General features: G+C 45.8%; 1 protein-coding gene and 1 long non-coding RNA gene across 6 annotated transcripts in view; both read left to right on the plus strand.

Moving 5' to 3' along the window:
• Positions 1-1,812, plus strand: part of KIAA0586 (KIAA0586 ortholog) — a 76,695-nt gene extending 74,883 nt beyond the window's left edge. For all 4 annotated transcript variants that reach the window (XM_021292792.2, XM_021292793.2, XM_021292794.2 and 1 more), the window contains exon 32: positions 1,452-1,812. In XM_021292792.2, the coding sequence (XP_021148467.2) occupies positions 1,452-1,597 (146 nt within the window). In that variant the 3' untranslated portion in view covers positions 1,598-1,812. The remainder of the gene's footprint in view (positions 1-1,451) is intronic.
• Positions 1,813-4,666: 2,854 nt separating this feature from the next.
• LOC110361563 (uncharacterized) overlaps positions 4,667-15,842 on the plus strand; it is a 33,303-nt gene continuing 22,127 nt past the window's right edge. For both annotated transcript variants that reach the window (XR_010472705.1, XR_010472706.1), the window contains exon 1: positions 4,667-9,331. This is a non-coding gene — a long non-coding RNA (uncharacterized LOC110361563). The remainder of the gene's footprint in view (positions 9,332-15,842) is intronic.

The following is a 15,842-nucleotide window of genomic DNA, read 5'->3' on the forward strand; positions in this document are numbered from 1 at the left end:
TCTATCACAGAGGAAGGGAGAATTATTGGAGCTTATCAGAATCAGAGCAAACTCCAAGAGAGCCTTTGCTGTTGTACACAGACTCGTGTGTTTGTTTTGCTTGTAGCTGCTGCAGGTGAAATAATTGTCCCAAGGACAACTACAATCTCAAAATGCTCTTTCTGTAGCTTTATGAATATTGTGCCGTTCATTCAATGCCACTTCTCCCATCCTCCTTCATCCCGTGTCTGTAGCCTGGTTGATGTCTTCCTCCCTCAGCTCCATGAACTGATTCATCTTATCTCCTTCCTCCACCTAAATATAGTAACTCTTGCCCATGACCCTTCTCCCTTCCCATCTCCCACCCCTCCAATCGTTCCCAGATGTGGGGACTTCCCAGCCCTGCGGAGATCTCCCCCAGCTGCTCAACAGCCGGTGCTGGGACGTGTCCCCACTACTGCTGGCACAGAATCATCGAATGTCCTGAGCTGGAAGGGACCCACAGGATCATCAAGTCCAAGTCCTGTCCCTGCACAGGACAACCCCACAGTTCACACCATGTGTCTGAGGGTGTTGTCCAGTCTCTTCTTGAACACTGTCAGGCTTGGGGCCGTGACACCTCCCTGGGGAGCCTGTTCCAGTGTCCAGCACCCACTGGGTGAAGAGGTGCTGGCTGGGCTCTGCAGGGGGCTTGTTCCTCTCTCAGGACACCCCACATTTTGCAGGGTCAGATGGCAAGAATGGGAAGTGGCCAAGTGTCATCTCGGGTTTGCTGGAAGATGAATGTGGCTTGTAAAGTCCTGCAAGGCACATCTCTGGGGGGACGTTTTCTCTGGAGTCTGTCAGAGGATGAAAGAAGGGAGATAAACCACAAAGGAGTAGAAAGAAGGACCCTTAATGAGTCAGGGAAGTGGGTTGGAGATAGGGAAGAGCTAAAACGACTTCTCACTTGCGTTTTGGGCAGCTGAAGCATTGACAGCGGGTTTTTCTCTGTAGGGCGTGTAGCCAATGGCTTCAACTTGGATTCATTTGCTTTTTATGATTATATATAGAAATGTGGTATTGAACAACCTGAATGTTTTTTAAGTGTTTGATGCAAACAGACAACCACATATGAACAGAATTTAGAAATACTATGAGGATCGCATTTCATTTCTGTGGGAAACACCAGTATACATATTTGAAATTATTCTGGGCCTACTGGAAATTATATATGTATATGTGTGTTTGTATGTATGTTATATCTATATGTAGATACTACCCAGTCTATATATGCCCATAAATTCATCCCTCTGTTACCTGATAGAGAGAACTGATGGCTAAACCAGCGCTTTTTGAAATGCTTCAAAACTGTGGATAGTAGAGCTGTCACTTTTTATTTCCACGGAGGGGTGCAACATGGGGATGACTTCAGTACCATTTATTTGTTTGAAATAATGTGTTTTGTTCTCCTTTCTAATTTTTTTTTTTAGGAGAGAATGCTGCCCCACATTTAAATTCAGATGTTTCTGCAGCAAAGGTGTCGGTGAAGCTGCCGTCCATGAACACAGATAACCAAACGCAGAGTGTGAGTAGTATATGTGGCGATCCAGATTCTTCAGGGACGGACACATTTTAAAGCTTACGGCTTTTTTATGACAGTCGCTGTCTGAAGATTTTGCCATTGGTACATTTGTCTGCCAAGCGTGATAGTCTGGATGTTTCATCAAAATACTGGTCTTTCAGTACTGTTTATTTTCTACTATTTTTCTCACGATAGTAAATTTAGGTAATGATTCTGCTTGTGAATAGATCAAATATTTTTAAAGAAATAAAATGCAATTCTTTCAGAAATGTTGTGAGTTTAAGTCAATAAAGGTGAAGGCCATTTAACTATTTATTGCGTGTACAGAAGAACACGGAAGTGATTGATAGGTATTTAAATCCATGGCAAAAGTGTGGCTCACTGATGGAAAAAATATGTGGCTCAATATAATGTCACTACTGCTGAAACGTGGAGCGAGAGGAAAATATATTTGAAACAAAGGCTTGCAAAAAAATTGTGTTCCTAGAGATCTTTAGAGCTCGTTCATCCCTAGAACAGTGCTATCACAAGACAGTAAATCAAAATTGTGTGTAGAATAGACCATTAGAGTTTTTATTGTTATTATGAGGAGTTTATTTTTTTAGAATCGGGTTTTTTTCAGCATTTTGATGTTTGTTTCCCTAAAGATTTTTTTTTCCCATCTTGAAACATGCCTGAATGAGAGATTGTGTGGGTAAGGTTATTTATTCACATATTTTAATGTAAATTTCTCTTTCTCATCAGACAGAGCTGCTTGCTGCAGTCTCAGCCCTTCAGAAGCCCTATAACCTCTAGTCTGAAATACCAGAGTAACGGTAAACATAAAGAGCGCATGAACATATTGCCACCCTCTCCGGGACTGCTCCAGTTTTATTGCCTCAGTCAGGACACTGTGGTCAGTCCAGCAGCAGCTGGGGAGGAAGGTAGGATCGTAGAATCATAGAATGTCCTGAGTTGGAAGGGACCCACACGGATCATCGAGTCCAACTCCTGTCCCTGCACAGGACACCCCACAGTTCACACCATGTGTATGAGGGTGTTGTCCAGTCTCTTCTTGAACACTGTCAGGCTTGGGGCTGTGACACCTCCCTGGGGAGCCTGTTCCAGTGCTCCCTCTGCCCCAAGCAGCTTTTGCTCCATTCCTCATCCAGTCTGAGATTTTCATGGGATATTTCATGGAATACCTGTGGAAATACTGTGGCACTTTCAAAGACATGGGCCATGAAGGCATATCGTAACAGCTAGGAAAAAAAATATTCCTTTTGGGTTGAGTTGTACCTTGTTGTGACATGGGAGCATATAACTCCATCTGAACAGCTTCACTGCATCAGTTACTAGAGGCACTTTGTTCTTGCAGATACTCACAACCGTGAACAGATCCCATTACTCTTATTTTACGGAGCCTGCACTGATTTCATCTCTCTGTAATAGAGAAAGATTAGAAGTTCCGTTTGTCTTTATTTTGATCTCGTTTACCACAAGGTTCATTTGGTTTGCTGCAGAATCTGCAAGGGAAAATGGAAAAAGAGAGAGCTTCAACTGTTCAAGGTCGGGAATATCCAGAGGATTCAGCATTAAAGACCATCTCTTACAGAGTTGTGCTCTCATCTGTCTTAGAATCATAGAACAGTTTGGGTTGGAAGGGACCTTCCAAGCTCATCCAGTGCCACCCCTGCCATGAGCAGGGACATCTTCACCAGCTCAGGTTGCTCAGAGCCCCGTCCAGCCTGGCCTGGGATGTCTCCAGGGATGGTTCATCCAAACTCTATAAATCTGGAGTGTCTGAAGACCTGCAAATTGACAAATAGCAGATTTGGGTGGGGGGATAAAAGCGTGGGAGGCTTTGTGAAAATGCAACATAACTTTAAAAAAAAAGAACAAAACACAAATGAGGCGACATCACTGGGAGCTGTTTTTCAACATACGATGTCATGAACATTTTCTCCTGTGGTAAAGCTGCTTTTAGATGTTCTTACGCTGTGACAAGCCACCAGGAGCACAGGGAGAGTATCTGTGAGGTTGTGGCAATGCTGCTGTCTGTGAAACTGCACTATAAATCGGACTATTGACACAATCAGTGCTGTAAAAACCAGCAGCCTCTTTGGGGAAGGTGGAGATATTCTTTTACCTTCCATCAATTCACTACAGCAAGGCATCAAGTGTTTGCACTAAAACAACTTACAGGATAACTAAATGCAAGGGAAGGGTAAGAGCTTCTTACACCAGCTCTCCTGAAAGAGAAAACCTTTATGAAATTACGTTCCAAGTGCTCTGTCAATCTGCTCCGTGTTTTAGGATGCTAATATATAATTTAGGCCCCCTTTGTTGCAGTGTAAATAGCAGATGAGCTGTACTGTTCTTGTGTCGAGAGCTGTAGGCCTGGATCAGGACTGCGCTTTGCTAAACAAAGTACAAGAATCGAACTGAGAACATGCTGACAAAAGGAGGATGAGACAGGAGACAGCAGCTGGATACAGAGGCAAGGAGGGTGCCCAGGAAGGGATGAGACAGCCCAGGCTGGGGGGAGAGACACTTGTCTCATCATACCAGGAAAATAACTGTGTCACGTTTTACTGTGCAGTGCTCAGCAACACACACATTTTGCTCTGTGTCTTTTCTTTTTCTCTTCTTGGGAACAAACACATTTAAATCAATGCTGTTGTCATTGTCATTGACTGAATCCTGTAGAAGTAAGCTGTGCTTTTAGGAAAACATGTCAGAAAATGCCCAGTGAAGGCCATTTTCAATCAGTTTAGAAAATTCCCCATAGAGTTATGTTCTCTCCCAACTCGACGTGACTGATGGAGCTTTTTGGAAGCTCCTGGGTGCCTGGCACTGGGCTGGTGGGAACTACCCTGGGGCAGTGGGATGTGCTAATAGTTCATCCTCACTGCAGCCTCCGCCGTTCCCCTTCAAAAATAATTTTGGAGAGGTGAAGAAAGTGCAAACTATTTACTTTTCCTTCCCCAAAATGAAGTATCCTGCCATATAAACATAAGGTGACCTCTGTAAATCTGGCACCCTGTGCGTAGATCGTATTACAAGTATTTATATTCCTAGGAAAGGCTAAAAGCTGTTGGGGGGGGTGGGGTGGTTTTTTTTTGCTTTGGTTTTAATCAGAGTCTCGATTTTTCCTTTGAAATGGGGGGGGGGAAAAAGTATCTTCTAGAAGTTTATCTATTTCTTCCTTTTGGATTCAGTCTTGTATTTCAGATTCCTGTAAATCGTTTTCCGGAGTTTGAAATGGTAAGCACATGTTCTGTGAACACAGCCAAGCCGTGATAAGGAATTCATCTGTCTGTGTCTCCAAGTTCCATTTTGTTTCTACAGCTTTTATGATTGAAAATGCACATTTCTCATGGGCACTCACAGAACTGAAGCAGCATGATTTGCAAGCTTGCTAAATGGATTTTTTCCAAGCAAGTCATTGGGGTATGTCATCAAAGCTTAACAGCATCAAATAGAATTCCATCCAGGAAAAGTATTAAAAAACCACCTCTATACAGCTATATTTTTCAGTTAATTCTCAGCAGCAGAAAGTGGGGGTGTGGAGAGGGGTTATTGGATTTCAGGATTGTAGCATGGAAACCAAAACCCTGGCTTTATTTTTTGGTTTGACTGAATTCCTGGTGAAGCTCGCTCATGTCTTTCATTAGGAAAGCATGAGGACCAGGGTATTTGTTCGTGGATTGGACTTGCAGGATAGAAAAGTGCGAAAGTGAAACGTCAGAAGTGTTTATATTTGCGGAGCATCTTTTTCTGACTTTAGTAAGTAAAATGTGGCTGTTTGGAAGTGAGGTGCTCTCCCCTTCCCTGAAGATGCTGCATGGTGAGGGTGGCAGCAATAAATAGAACAGGCGGATCCGTGGGGACATCACACAATTCCTGGCTCTCGGGGACAGGACCGCAGCCACAAGCTGGTGGGTAATTTGTCTGATGCCACTGTCATCCTTCCCCTGTTCAGTTGACTTGGTTTTCACTATAGGAAGCAGAGAATTCCACATGCACGCTTAATATTATCTGAATTGTGGGAAATTAGATAAAGTGAGTTTTCTTTTATTCCTGTTCACCTTCATAGCTTGGAGATGGAAGTTGTCAAAATCAGCTGCAAAAACCTGTGCTGACTTTCCAAGGTGCTTTACAAATCACTACAGGGCAACATTTCTGTCCTGACTGGGTAAAGATGTATGTGCCAACCTCCTTCCTGTGAATTAAAGGACTCAGATGTTTAAAATTACACATGTGCAAAAATTTGCTGCATCCTGGTCTGAAATGCAGCCATTTAAGATCTGGAACCCTGCAGCCGTTTAACACCTCGCTGTTAACACTCTCGACACAGGAGTGTAAGACAGAAAGGCAGGAGGATTGCATCCTATGGAATTGATATGACGTGAGAAGTTCATCCTTTCTATAGGTGTCCAACTGTGTGTTGTGTGGGGGGCTGAAAGCTATTGTATAAGCATTGTGAGATTTATACTGGTTGGCAGGCGGGTTCCTATGGAACTCGCTTTTTCTTCCCTCCTCTTCTTCTGTTGCACTCCTGATGTAGATACACACCTTTAAAAGTTGTCTCTAACGTATTTGTTGTTGTGATGATGCATTGATGTCTCCTCCAACCTTCCAGGACTTGAATGTGATTTTGTTTCTTTGGCCCTGCATATGTGGCCGTAACATCTGTCTGAATCTTGATGATGTGGCATCTTTGATTGAGGTGACAATTGCAAAAGAAGCGTTTTCCAGAAATCTCAAAAAAACCCAACAACGACAAAAAATCCCAAATGAAATGTCACTATGGTGATGTGGCCAGCTGAGCAGAGACCCTGATAATGTTCCAGGCCCTGCTCCTGTGATGGCCATGATACAAACCCACAATCCTGTGTCCGTATCTAGAGCTTTTTGTTATATTTTGAGTGGAATGTGAAACCTGCTTTTGCATTTCGGTCTCATCCTCTGCCTTGAGAGGTGAGTGCAGAAAGTGGACTCTCACAGCTCAGGGGTTATTTTCCTTCCTTATACATTGCTTTTTATTTAGGTTAGAAACAAGAAGGTAAAAGTCAAATCAGAAGTGGAATCAGAAGCCTGTGAGGCACCATGTTCATGGAGGAGGCTGTTGCCCAGTATTTCCAGTCCAAGAAAGGGCCGTTTTGGGAAGAGGTGCTTTTTCACCCCTCTGTAGAGCTTTCTTGTGGCAGAAAAGCATCATCATTCTGATCAGACTTCACCCCAAAGGCCTGGAGGTCTTCCAGGTTGACATGTCTTGCACTGAAGCTGTCGAGTATGTTGATGGGATCATGAAGACCTTGAAATGGCTTGAACTAAAGCCCTGCAAATGTTTCGCTTTGAAATGGCTGCAGGCAAAGCCCCCTGTGCAGGGATGTGCCAGGGTCAGTCCTTGCTCTGCCGTCTCGGCACACCGATTGCTGACCGTCAGGTGAAAAATTGCCACCACTTGATGCCTGTTTCTTAATATATGTGCAGCTGTACTTATCCTGCAGCCTGTTATCACCTAAATAGCCGACTGTTCGATCACCACTTGAAAATCTTGCCACTGAAATGATGACTTAGAGCTTATTTTTAATGGGTTCTGGGAGACGCTTCATGCAGTGACTGGGGATTTTACTGGCTGAGTGGCACCCTGTCATTTTTCTTTTTGCCCTTCTTTTTATACTGACAGTCTTGGAAATTGCGCTTTTCCCGCGTGACGTGCCCTTGGAGAAGGGCGTTCAGCATCCTGCATCTGTCACATAAAGACCTTTGCAGAATCACAGAATGTCAGGGATTGGAAGGGACCTCGAAAGACCATCTAGTCCAGTCCTTCCACGCCACACAGCCGCAGCTCCTTCCCTGCTGTGTTTTTATAATCAGCACCCATGGCAAAGCAGCGGGCACCAAGCCACGCATCAAACCCACTGCTCACTGTGAAACCAGCATCTGCTTAAGCAGCACTTATGGCTGTTAACGCCGAGTGTTTAATGCGGCTTTCTAGGCAGCACAGTGCCAGGTGCTGCCGAGCAAGGGATTCCTTTGGCCGATAAGCTTTGCAAATCAAGACTGAGGAGGATTTCCCCTTCTGTGCTCCGGCTGCTGTGCCATTGCCTCTTTCAATGCCAAGCTTTGAACAGCTGAGTTTGTTTCGCTTTGTTTTGTTCTCCCAAATCAATTAACAAAACTATTTCCTTTTTAAAAGCAGCCGCACTCTTGCCTTCTCTAATTGTGATAAGGATATTTTTTCAGTGCAGGGAGCGCCAGGGGTTTTGTTCAGGTTCTGAGAGACCTTTATTTGGTCTCTTTCTGCCAGTCCTGCTAAAACCAGGAGGGTGCGGAGGGGTGATATGGGGCACACACCACGAAGAGGCATCCTTATGGAAAACAAAGCAGGTGTGTGAGTCAGAGGGTGACAGATCCCTCTTTTGTGCTTGTAGCAATAGTTTTGCATCTTCTTGTGCTGTTTGACAGTGAAGATCATTTAGGAAGAAACTATTCTGTTTTTTTTCTCTGTGCTGGGCTATTAAATAACAAGAAGGGACTGTTCATCCCTGCCTACCTGGACTATTTTTGTTGTTGCCTTAATTGCTTCATTCTCACAACCCAGACTCAATCTTTTCAGAAAATCGGAGCCTTGAATTTCATTCCAGGATCTTGAGGAAATCTCGCATCTCCCTGCCATTTCCCAGCCTCTCTCATCTACGAGAACAAACTCCATCTCTCCCCGCCTGATATACTCTGAATTTCCTCAGGGATTATCTAAACAGAGCCCACGTGATCCATTTCTCTCAACCCCTCTACAAACGGGGAAGCATAAATCACAGTTCCCTACAAATAAACACAACTGGCAAGATGTTATTCTTCTCTGTCTGAAGTAACACCGGTCCTTTCATCTGCCGCCTCCTGGAAGCATGTCTGTTCAGAGAAAGTACAACCATTACGGTGTACACACAATGTTCTTCTGCCACTTCTCCTTGCAAGCTATAATGGGAACCCTGTGCCAGAAACATGGAAAGAAATGCAGCCAAGTGAATACCTCTCACTGTTTTCACTTCTCTTCTTCGACTTGGCTTTGAAACCAGAAAACATTCCTGCTTGTGAGGAAAGGAACAGCCGGCTAAGAAAGGGAAAATCCTGACCATGAAATCCCGCTGCAGCTGAATTTTCAGACTTGTGACTTTCATTCAAGCGTCGTGTTATAGTTGGGGGGTTGTTGGGACATAGTTAATTCTGAAAATATTCTTTGTAAATTGAAGAAGTAAGTTCTTGCCATAACAAAAACAACTCCAAGTTGAACATTTAAAAATGCTCCAAAAATTGGAGATGTTTTTACAGTTAAACCTCGTCTGGAGTTCATTTAAAATAATCATGTTTACATGGAGGTGAATTAGTGCGCTGAGCTCTGCCAATGCCTCGCTGCAGTTAAAAGCACACAGCCAAGAATTATAACCCTGGTAATTCGGTCCCTCATGGGTACGTGCAAGAGCCCAGAGGCAGAAAGGCCGTGCTGGGGGTCGGTGGGACCCAAAATCCCTTTAATCAATGATGAAACCTGTAAGAATATTCCAGAGGGAATAAGCGCTGGGTCTACGCTTTGCCTTTCATTACAAAACAACTATTTGTGTGTTTGCAGAGGGAAGCCTATACAGAGGTGCTGTTGCTGTGTCTGCTGAGGGTGGGATCCAGTTTGCTGGGCAGTGAAGATGTCCCCGTCTCTGGTAGCCCTCTGCACCTCCTCGTGGTTTTTGGAACAGGCCCTCTAGGATGTGAGTCATCTCTGCTCTTGGAGACGCCTCCTTTGGGGTAAGGCAGCTCTTTCCCTTCAGCAGATGGAAGGGAGCCTGGATGGCAGGGATCAGGGGGTGGTGGAGATGAACCCACCCCAGGGGTCATTTTCCAATTTGGCCTGAGAGCCTCCAAGTGAGCAGATCTCAACTTCCAATTTTTCCTTGAGGAGAGCTGGCTGCCAAATGTATGTTTGGAGTTAGCAGTAAACTGAATGGGTCCCTGCAAATGTTTCACTGTTCCCCTCCCGCCCTTCAGTTCAGCTACTCCTGTTTTAAGACCTGAGAGTAAAATGTGCTTATGAAAAGAACTTCTACATCTGATACTCGTGTATAATACCCGGGAATGCCTGTGGCACGTCTGTGCTGTGTGGTGCTTCCAAGAGCCTGAGAAAACATTTCTCTCGCTAGAATTCCCAGCTCAGGTCTGTGAGCAATTGAAGAGAGCAAAGCTTTTCGGTTTTGCTTTGATGGTCGAAAATGCAGTTGACTTGAGTGTCGGCTGATATGAGAAGGTGCTTTATTTCAGGCTGCCTCTGCTGTTTTCAGTTAATTGAAGCTTGTGGTTGTAGCAAACCCTCTCCTGTCTCCTATCTCCGTCTGCCACTATTGAGCTGTTCCTGGAGATGCTGTTTCTGCCCGGGCTCTCAGCCTGGTCCTGGAGATGCTGTTCCTGCCCAGCCTGGTCCTGGCAGCCTGGACCTTTTCTTGCCAGCCTGTGTGTCAGCGGGGACACATGGCCTGGCAGCTGCTCCATGCTGGGATCTCTGTTGTTGCCGTCTTCCTTGTTACCTGCACCCTGCGCTGCCCAGGAAATGTCAACCATGGGGCTGCCAGATCGGCCTTTACTCAACCGCCCACATGGCCATGTGTGCGCACCCCTTAGAGAAAGGGAAGAGGGGAGGACAAGAAGCAGGTACCGAAGAAGGTACAAGGCAGATAGGGACACATAGGGAACGTGTGTTGGCAGCAGATGGGCTCTGTGCAGGGTGCGCTCTCATTTTGGTCTGGATCTGTGTGATCATGAGATCGCAGAATCATAGAATGGTTTGGGTTGGAAGGGACCTTCCCAGCTCCCCCAGTGCCCCCCCTGCCATGAGCAGGGACATCTTCACCAGATCAGGTTGCTCAGAGCCCCGTCCAGCCTGGCCTGGGATGTCTCCAGGGACGGTTCATCCACCACCTCTCTGGGCAACCTGGGCCAGGCTCTCACCACCCTCAGGGGCAAACATTTGTTCCTCATGTCTTACCTGAATCTCCCCTCTTTTAGTTTAAAACCATCACCCCTTGTCCTGTCACAACAAACTCTGCTAATAAGTCTGTCCTCATCTTTCTTATAAATTTCTCAAAGTGGGATTAGGCTGGAGGAATCTCAACAAGATCAAAGGGAGATAATTTTATTACAGCAGCCTGCAAGTTGCTTTTTTTTGTGGGTGTTGTTGCTGCTTAATGTAGGGATCAAATTCTTGGCTGATATAAATCTGCGTGTAGCTCCATTGACTTTTACGGCGCTACAGCCGTTTACCACATCTTGTGTTTCCCTGGGTCTGCATTAGCGCCCTGCACACTCTGTTCCCAAGCTGGTGTCTGCAGACAGCTGGAGTCACAACCACGGGTACGTGGCCCTCCGTTGGGTGTTTGCAATCTTCTCCAGAGCATCTTCCAGTAAAGACTTAGTAATTAGACTGCCTTGTATTCCACAATAAATTTTCTGTGTCGACAGCAGTCTGTGGTCCAAAAGCTGCGGGCACCACTGCTCTGAACACTCCTTGCTAATTCATTAGCTTTTAATTTGTGTAAATAAACATTCTCTTTACCTTTTTCTTTCCCTTATTTTTTGTCACTGCTGTGGCTGGAGAAGCTCTAGGCCACTTTGCCTAGAGATTTGTTTTTCCACATAACAAATCTTGGGACCAGCAGCTGAACCAGGACACGCTGCCATTTTAATGAACTGTAAATTTAGAGCATCTTAGCACACTTGGAAAAAGTATAAATCATAGGTTACTTCTGATTGCTTTTTTTTTAAGTGCACAAGTAGCCAACCATTAGGTTTCTTTCAAGGGTGACAGGCTAATTGTTTCAAAATGGGGCCACGCAGTACGCTGAGCACTGTGATGGGGGATCAGCTGGAACATCTGGTCCTGCAGAACGCCGTGTCGGAGCATCACTTCTAAACAGAGATAAGCCAGTTCGAACAGGATATGAGGGAACCGCGCAAAGCTGAGAAAATTCCTGTCATGACAGCTGTAAAACCAAAAACCTCCTGGAAATGCAGCCTGGGAATGCTTCTTTTAAACAGAAGCAGAGAAAATCTGATCTGGGTTTCTAGGCTGCTTTGTGGGGAAGCAAAGTCGTCTTCCAAAGCTTTTACGGGTGTTAAAATGTTCCTTCCCGGCTTCTGTCGGCGAGAGCATTTTGTACACTGCGAGATGGCTTAGAAGGCCAGTTCCCACATGGGGTAATTAGCTGGAAATTCAGATTGGTTTTATCAGATGTGAGACAGTTGTCACAGATTCGACTTTTGCTGCGCTGTGGGCATCTGCTGGTGGCCCCCACCAGAATACAATGTGAAATTAGATGGAGGCATGACAGTCATTGTGTCTCGTCTGTTATTTTACAGCTATTTCTCTATCTTGCTAGGTATCTTTGTTAGGGGTGTTGGGGTTTCTGTTGTTGTTGTTTTATTTGTGTGGGTGTTTTTGGTTTGGTTTGGTTTTGTGTTTTTCAAAAGGTGTTTGGTGTAATGGGAGTTTTTAGCTGTGATACTTATATTTCGCATGGCAAATCGTGTAATGGGAATACTTAGCTGTGATGCTTACATTTTGCATGGCAAATGAAACATCTGAAGAAAACAGCACTCAGAAATTGGATAGTTTAAGGGCTGCAAAGCTGAACTCTGGCATTAAGGAATAAATAAGAGTAAAGGTAATGCATACATTTCTGATGCAGCCCAAGTACCTGACTGAATGCTGTTTTTCCATGACTTTGTCCCTGGGGATATTTGAATTGTTTGGGCTGCTGCTGCTAGTAAATCAGACACAGGATCCGCACAAATTGGAAAATATTAATGTGCAAAGGTTTTGAGCAACTTGGGAGAAGCTCTGAAAGGAGCAGGGCTGGGGACAAGTTTAGAAACGTGAAAGTATTTTGGATTGCTGCGCCCAAGCCTCAGTTCCACAAGACATTTAAAACACATGCCTGCATTGTAATAATATGAATGCACTGGCTTTAGTGAGACCCTTCTCTTGGGTGAATTTAGGTGTAGGCTCAGATGTCTCATTGAAATGTAGGCGGATGCCGTATACTTCCTTCTCAGAGCCCAAATAGTAACAACTCCAAGTGTATCCCAGTTGAGTACATAAAGCAGATGAGTGCAAAAAACACTGCGATAAATCCTCTACCAGTTCTTAAATCTTGCTGATCTTTAATCTGAGAACTCTTCCTCCCTCGGACGAACCGATGGGTACAGTGTTCCAGCTCTCAGACCCCATGCTGGTGTGTGTAGATGTATCACGTGCCGCATCGGAGGACAGTGAGCATATGGAGAAATTAAGAATTTGGGGTTTTTGATTAGAAATAGAAAGTTTTGGAGCTCTCATTAAGTCTATTATTTACCGGAAAGCTTTTTTGCTCAGCCAGGAAATGCTGTTTAGAGGTGCTGTTGCTGCAAACCCAGTTTACACGTGGATTCCTGATGCTTGCAACAGAGATTAAATAAAATCATTTCTCCTGCCACCCGCTCCCTGTCCTCTGCTGCTGTCCCAGCGAGGGCTTTGTTCCAGATGGCAGTGGCGGGTGGGGGAACTCTGTGCTGGGGATGAGGAGGGAGGTTTGCTCCATTCCTGTGCATCTCATACGGGTGATGTCTGGAGGATGAATGTGCCAAAGCCCACCACCGGCTGCTCCAACCAAGCTGAGAAATGGCTACAAAAGGATCTCCTGCTTCCGCCTCTCTGCCGGTATCATCTGGTCCTTCCCTGCATCCTTCAGGGGTCATCAAAGGTAATGGGGAATGATTGAAAATCCCTGGGTTTGTGGTTTGTCAGAGGATGGCACAAACCATCTGAATCCCTGCCCAATGTACCCATGGCTCCCTTGGTCCAGAACTATGTGGGTCCATGCCACCACGGCCAGCCTGGCTCCAAACCTCCTCCATTTGAAAACAACTTTTTAAAATAGTATTTTAAATTTCAGAGCTCCTGGTCGAAGATAGTGGAGACGTGATGGATCGGGCTGGCTGAACGCCTCCCAGGTGAGCCGCCCACATCCCGTCAGGAGGTACCACGGCTCCAGGAGCTGATGGATATCTGGGAATGACGCCGATGCCAGCTCTCAGCTGGGGTGTGGCTGAGAGATTCCGAAAGTAAGAGAGGGGGTTAAAAAGAGAAGCCACTCTATTGATTTCAGCCGGGAGAGACCAAGGATGTGCAGGCGGCTGCTGCTGCTCACTGCCTGGCAGAGCCAGAATGGGGCAGGCGAGGCAGCCACGGGGCTGCTCCTGTCCCTGCTGTCCACAACTGGCTGTGGAAACAGTCACGGGGGACCATTAGGAGGCCTTCAAACAGAGCAGGTCCCCAGATATGAGAACTTCCCCACCGGAAGGAGAATTAGGGATCTCCTGCGGACTGTGCTGTATCAAGAGCTGATGTCAGTGCCATGTCGCTGTTACCTACTGGCCCGCGTACCTGTGGAGCTATAAAAGCTGGCTCTGGCAAGGCTGTGGTTAGGTGACCAGCTCAGCCCGTTCTGCTGCAGCTTGGCATCACCTCTGCCCTCCCGTGCCAGCGCTCCCCAGGCCTTTTGCCCTGTGTCAGCGTGCTCAGACCAGTTCGAGCCTCCCTTCACGCTGAGTTGAGGTTTTGAGCTCCTGTGACCCCTCAGCTCAGGTTGTGCTGCTCTGTGCTCCACAGACTGGGACAGCAGTGAGCTGATGTGGCACAACCTACTTTAAATCCCAAATGTCCCCGTTTTCCAGGGTGATGGGTGCGTAGACAGCAGCATCGGGGATTTTCAAAGCCTGTTCAGTGAGGTGCCTCAGAGTCATCAGTGTTACTGATGAAGTCTGGCTGCAATGTGAGTGTCTGTATGGATTAACATAATCTGTTTTTTGCTGGCTGGGGTTCATGCTCTCACTGAAGGGAGAGGTTTCTCACAAACTTCTGGAGTAGGAGAGCTTCATGCAGCAGCAAAGTCTGTTGCTGGTGCCTTCTTTTTGTGAAGAGGATTTCAGAAAAGCCATGGCTCCTAAAGCCAAGAAGCACAGATACAGGAGCTTCATGTAAAAGCTGATTTAAAACCTTTATTTGGTTATGGGTTAATAAAAGCAAATCAGAGCTGCTGCTTGGGACATCAGGTGTTGATTTCCCTGTGTAGAAGCTCAAGAACTGAACTAAATTCTCAACTTGGAAGACATCCCTCCAGCTGGGGTGAGAGCTACTGGCACAAAAACCTCTGTTCGTGCTTTTGTGCATGTCTTTTGTAGGGTCTTGCGGCGCTTTGATTTTTGTGTTGGGTTCCTCCTCACGCAGTGAGGAGATGAGGTCAGCCTTGACCCCAGCCCTGTTTTCTGTCTGCCTTTTCCAAGTGCTGCTTTTGACACAGGCGATCTGTCCTTTCCAAAGCTCCCGCTAACCAGCCAGGCTTGGAGCTGCTCACGTATCCATATCGATCCGCTCACATGTCCAGCTGAGTTCATTTGGCTGCACTGGCTGTTTTGTCGATCCCCACATTAATCTGCCTTCAGACTCCTCTTTCAGCCACTTTGCAGCTTCTCATCAGCTTTGTCCAGAGCAGGAATGTATTTTTCCTCTTTCTGCTGAGTTTATGTGAGGTGAAATGAGAGAGCTGCCGATGCCTGAGAGCTTCCGAGGCGGCAGCAGAGCTGTTGCTGCCTTTAAATGAAAACCCAAGGCTGAATTGGTTTTCTCTTGTTTCACTAATTGGCTCAGCGCTGTGGTTGGTATTTATTGCTTTTGTGCTGGCCCTGGATTTCTAGGTCTCTCTGTCATATTATGCTGTTCCCATGAAACATGGGAATATCACGCTCCCCTTGGGATATGCCAACAACTCGGGAAGGGGGCAAGTGTAACCAAACAGATTTCCCACCTTCAGGAGCAGCAAAACCACTGACCTGTTACCTACCTTTTGTTAAGCCTGTGAACTGCTGTATAAATCATATTTATTGTGTTTATTTCTCCAAAGAGAGACAGCAAAGAAAGACTTCTGCCTCCGTCATGCTGTAGATCCAGGAGCTTTGGTTGTTTCATGAGGAGTCATTTGAAAGGGATTGTCCTCACCGTGACTTAGGCCAATCCACTCCTCACTTCTGGACATCAAAAGAGACCCCCCGTTCCACCAAAATAAGTGGTTTTAAGTGATTGTAAGGCTATAAAAAAAAGAAAATAAAAACACTGGGAGAAATTTTGCAAGACCACCAGTAATGTATCTATGACCAGAGATGGAAAGATGCCCTTGAGCTGCCCTTGTGAAGCTTTTGCCAGTGGTTAACTTCTGGTGAAGTCTACCTTCAT

The sequence above is a fragment of the Columba livia genome, chromosome 5 (genome assembly GCF_036013475.1).
Source record: "Columba livia isolate bColLiv1 breed racing homer chromosome 5, bColLiv1.pat.W.v2, whole genome shotgun sequence".
NCBI classification, from domain to species: domain Eukaryota; kingdom Metazoa; phylum Chordata; class Aves; order Columbiformes; family Columbidae; genus Columba; species Columba livia.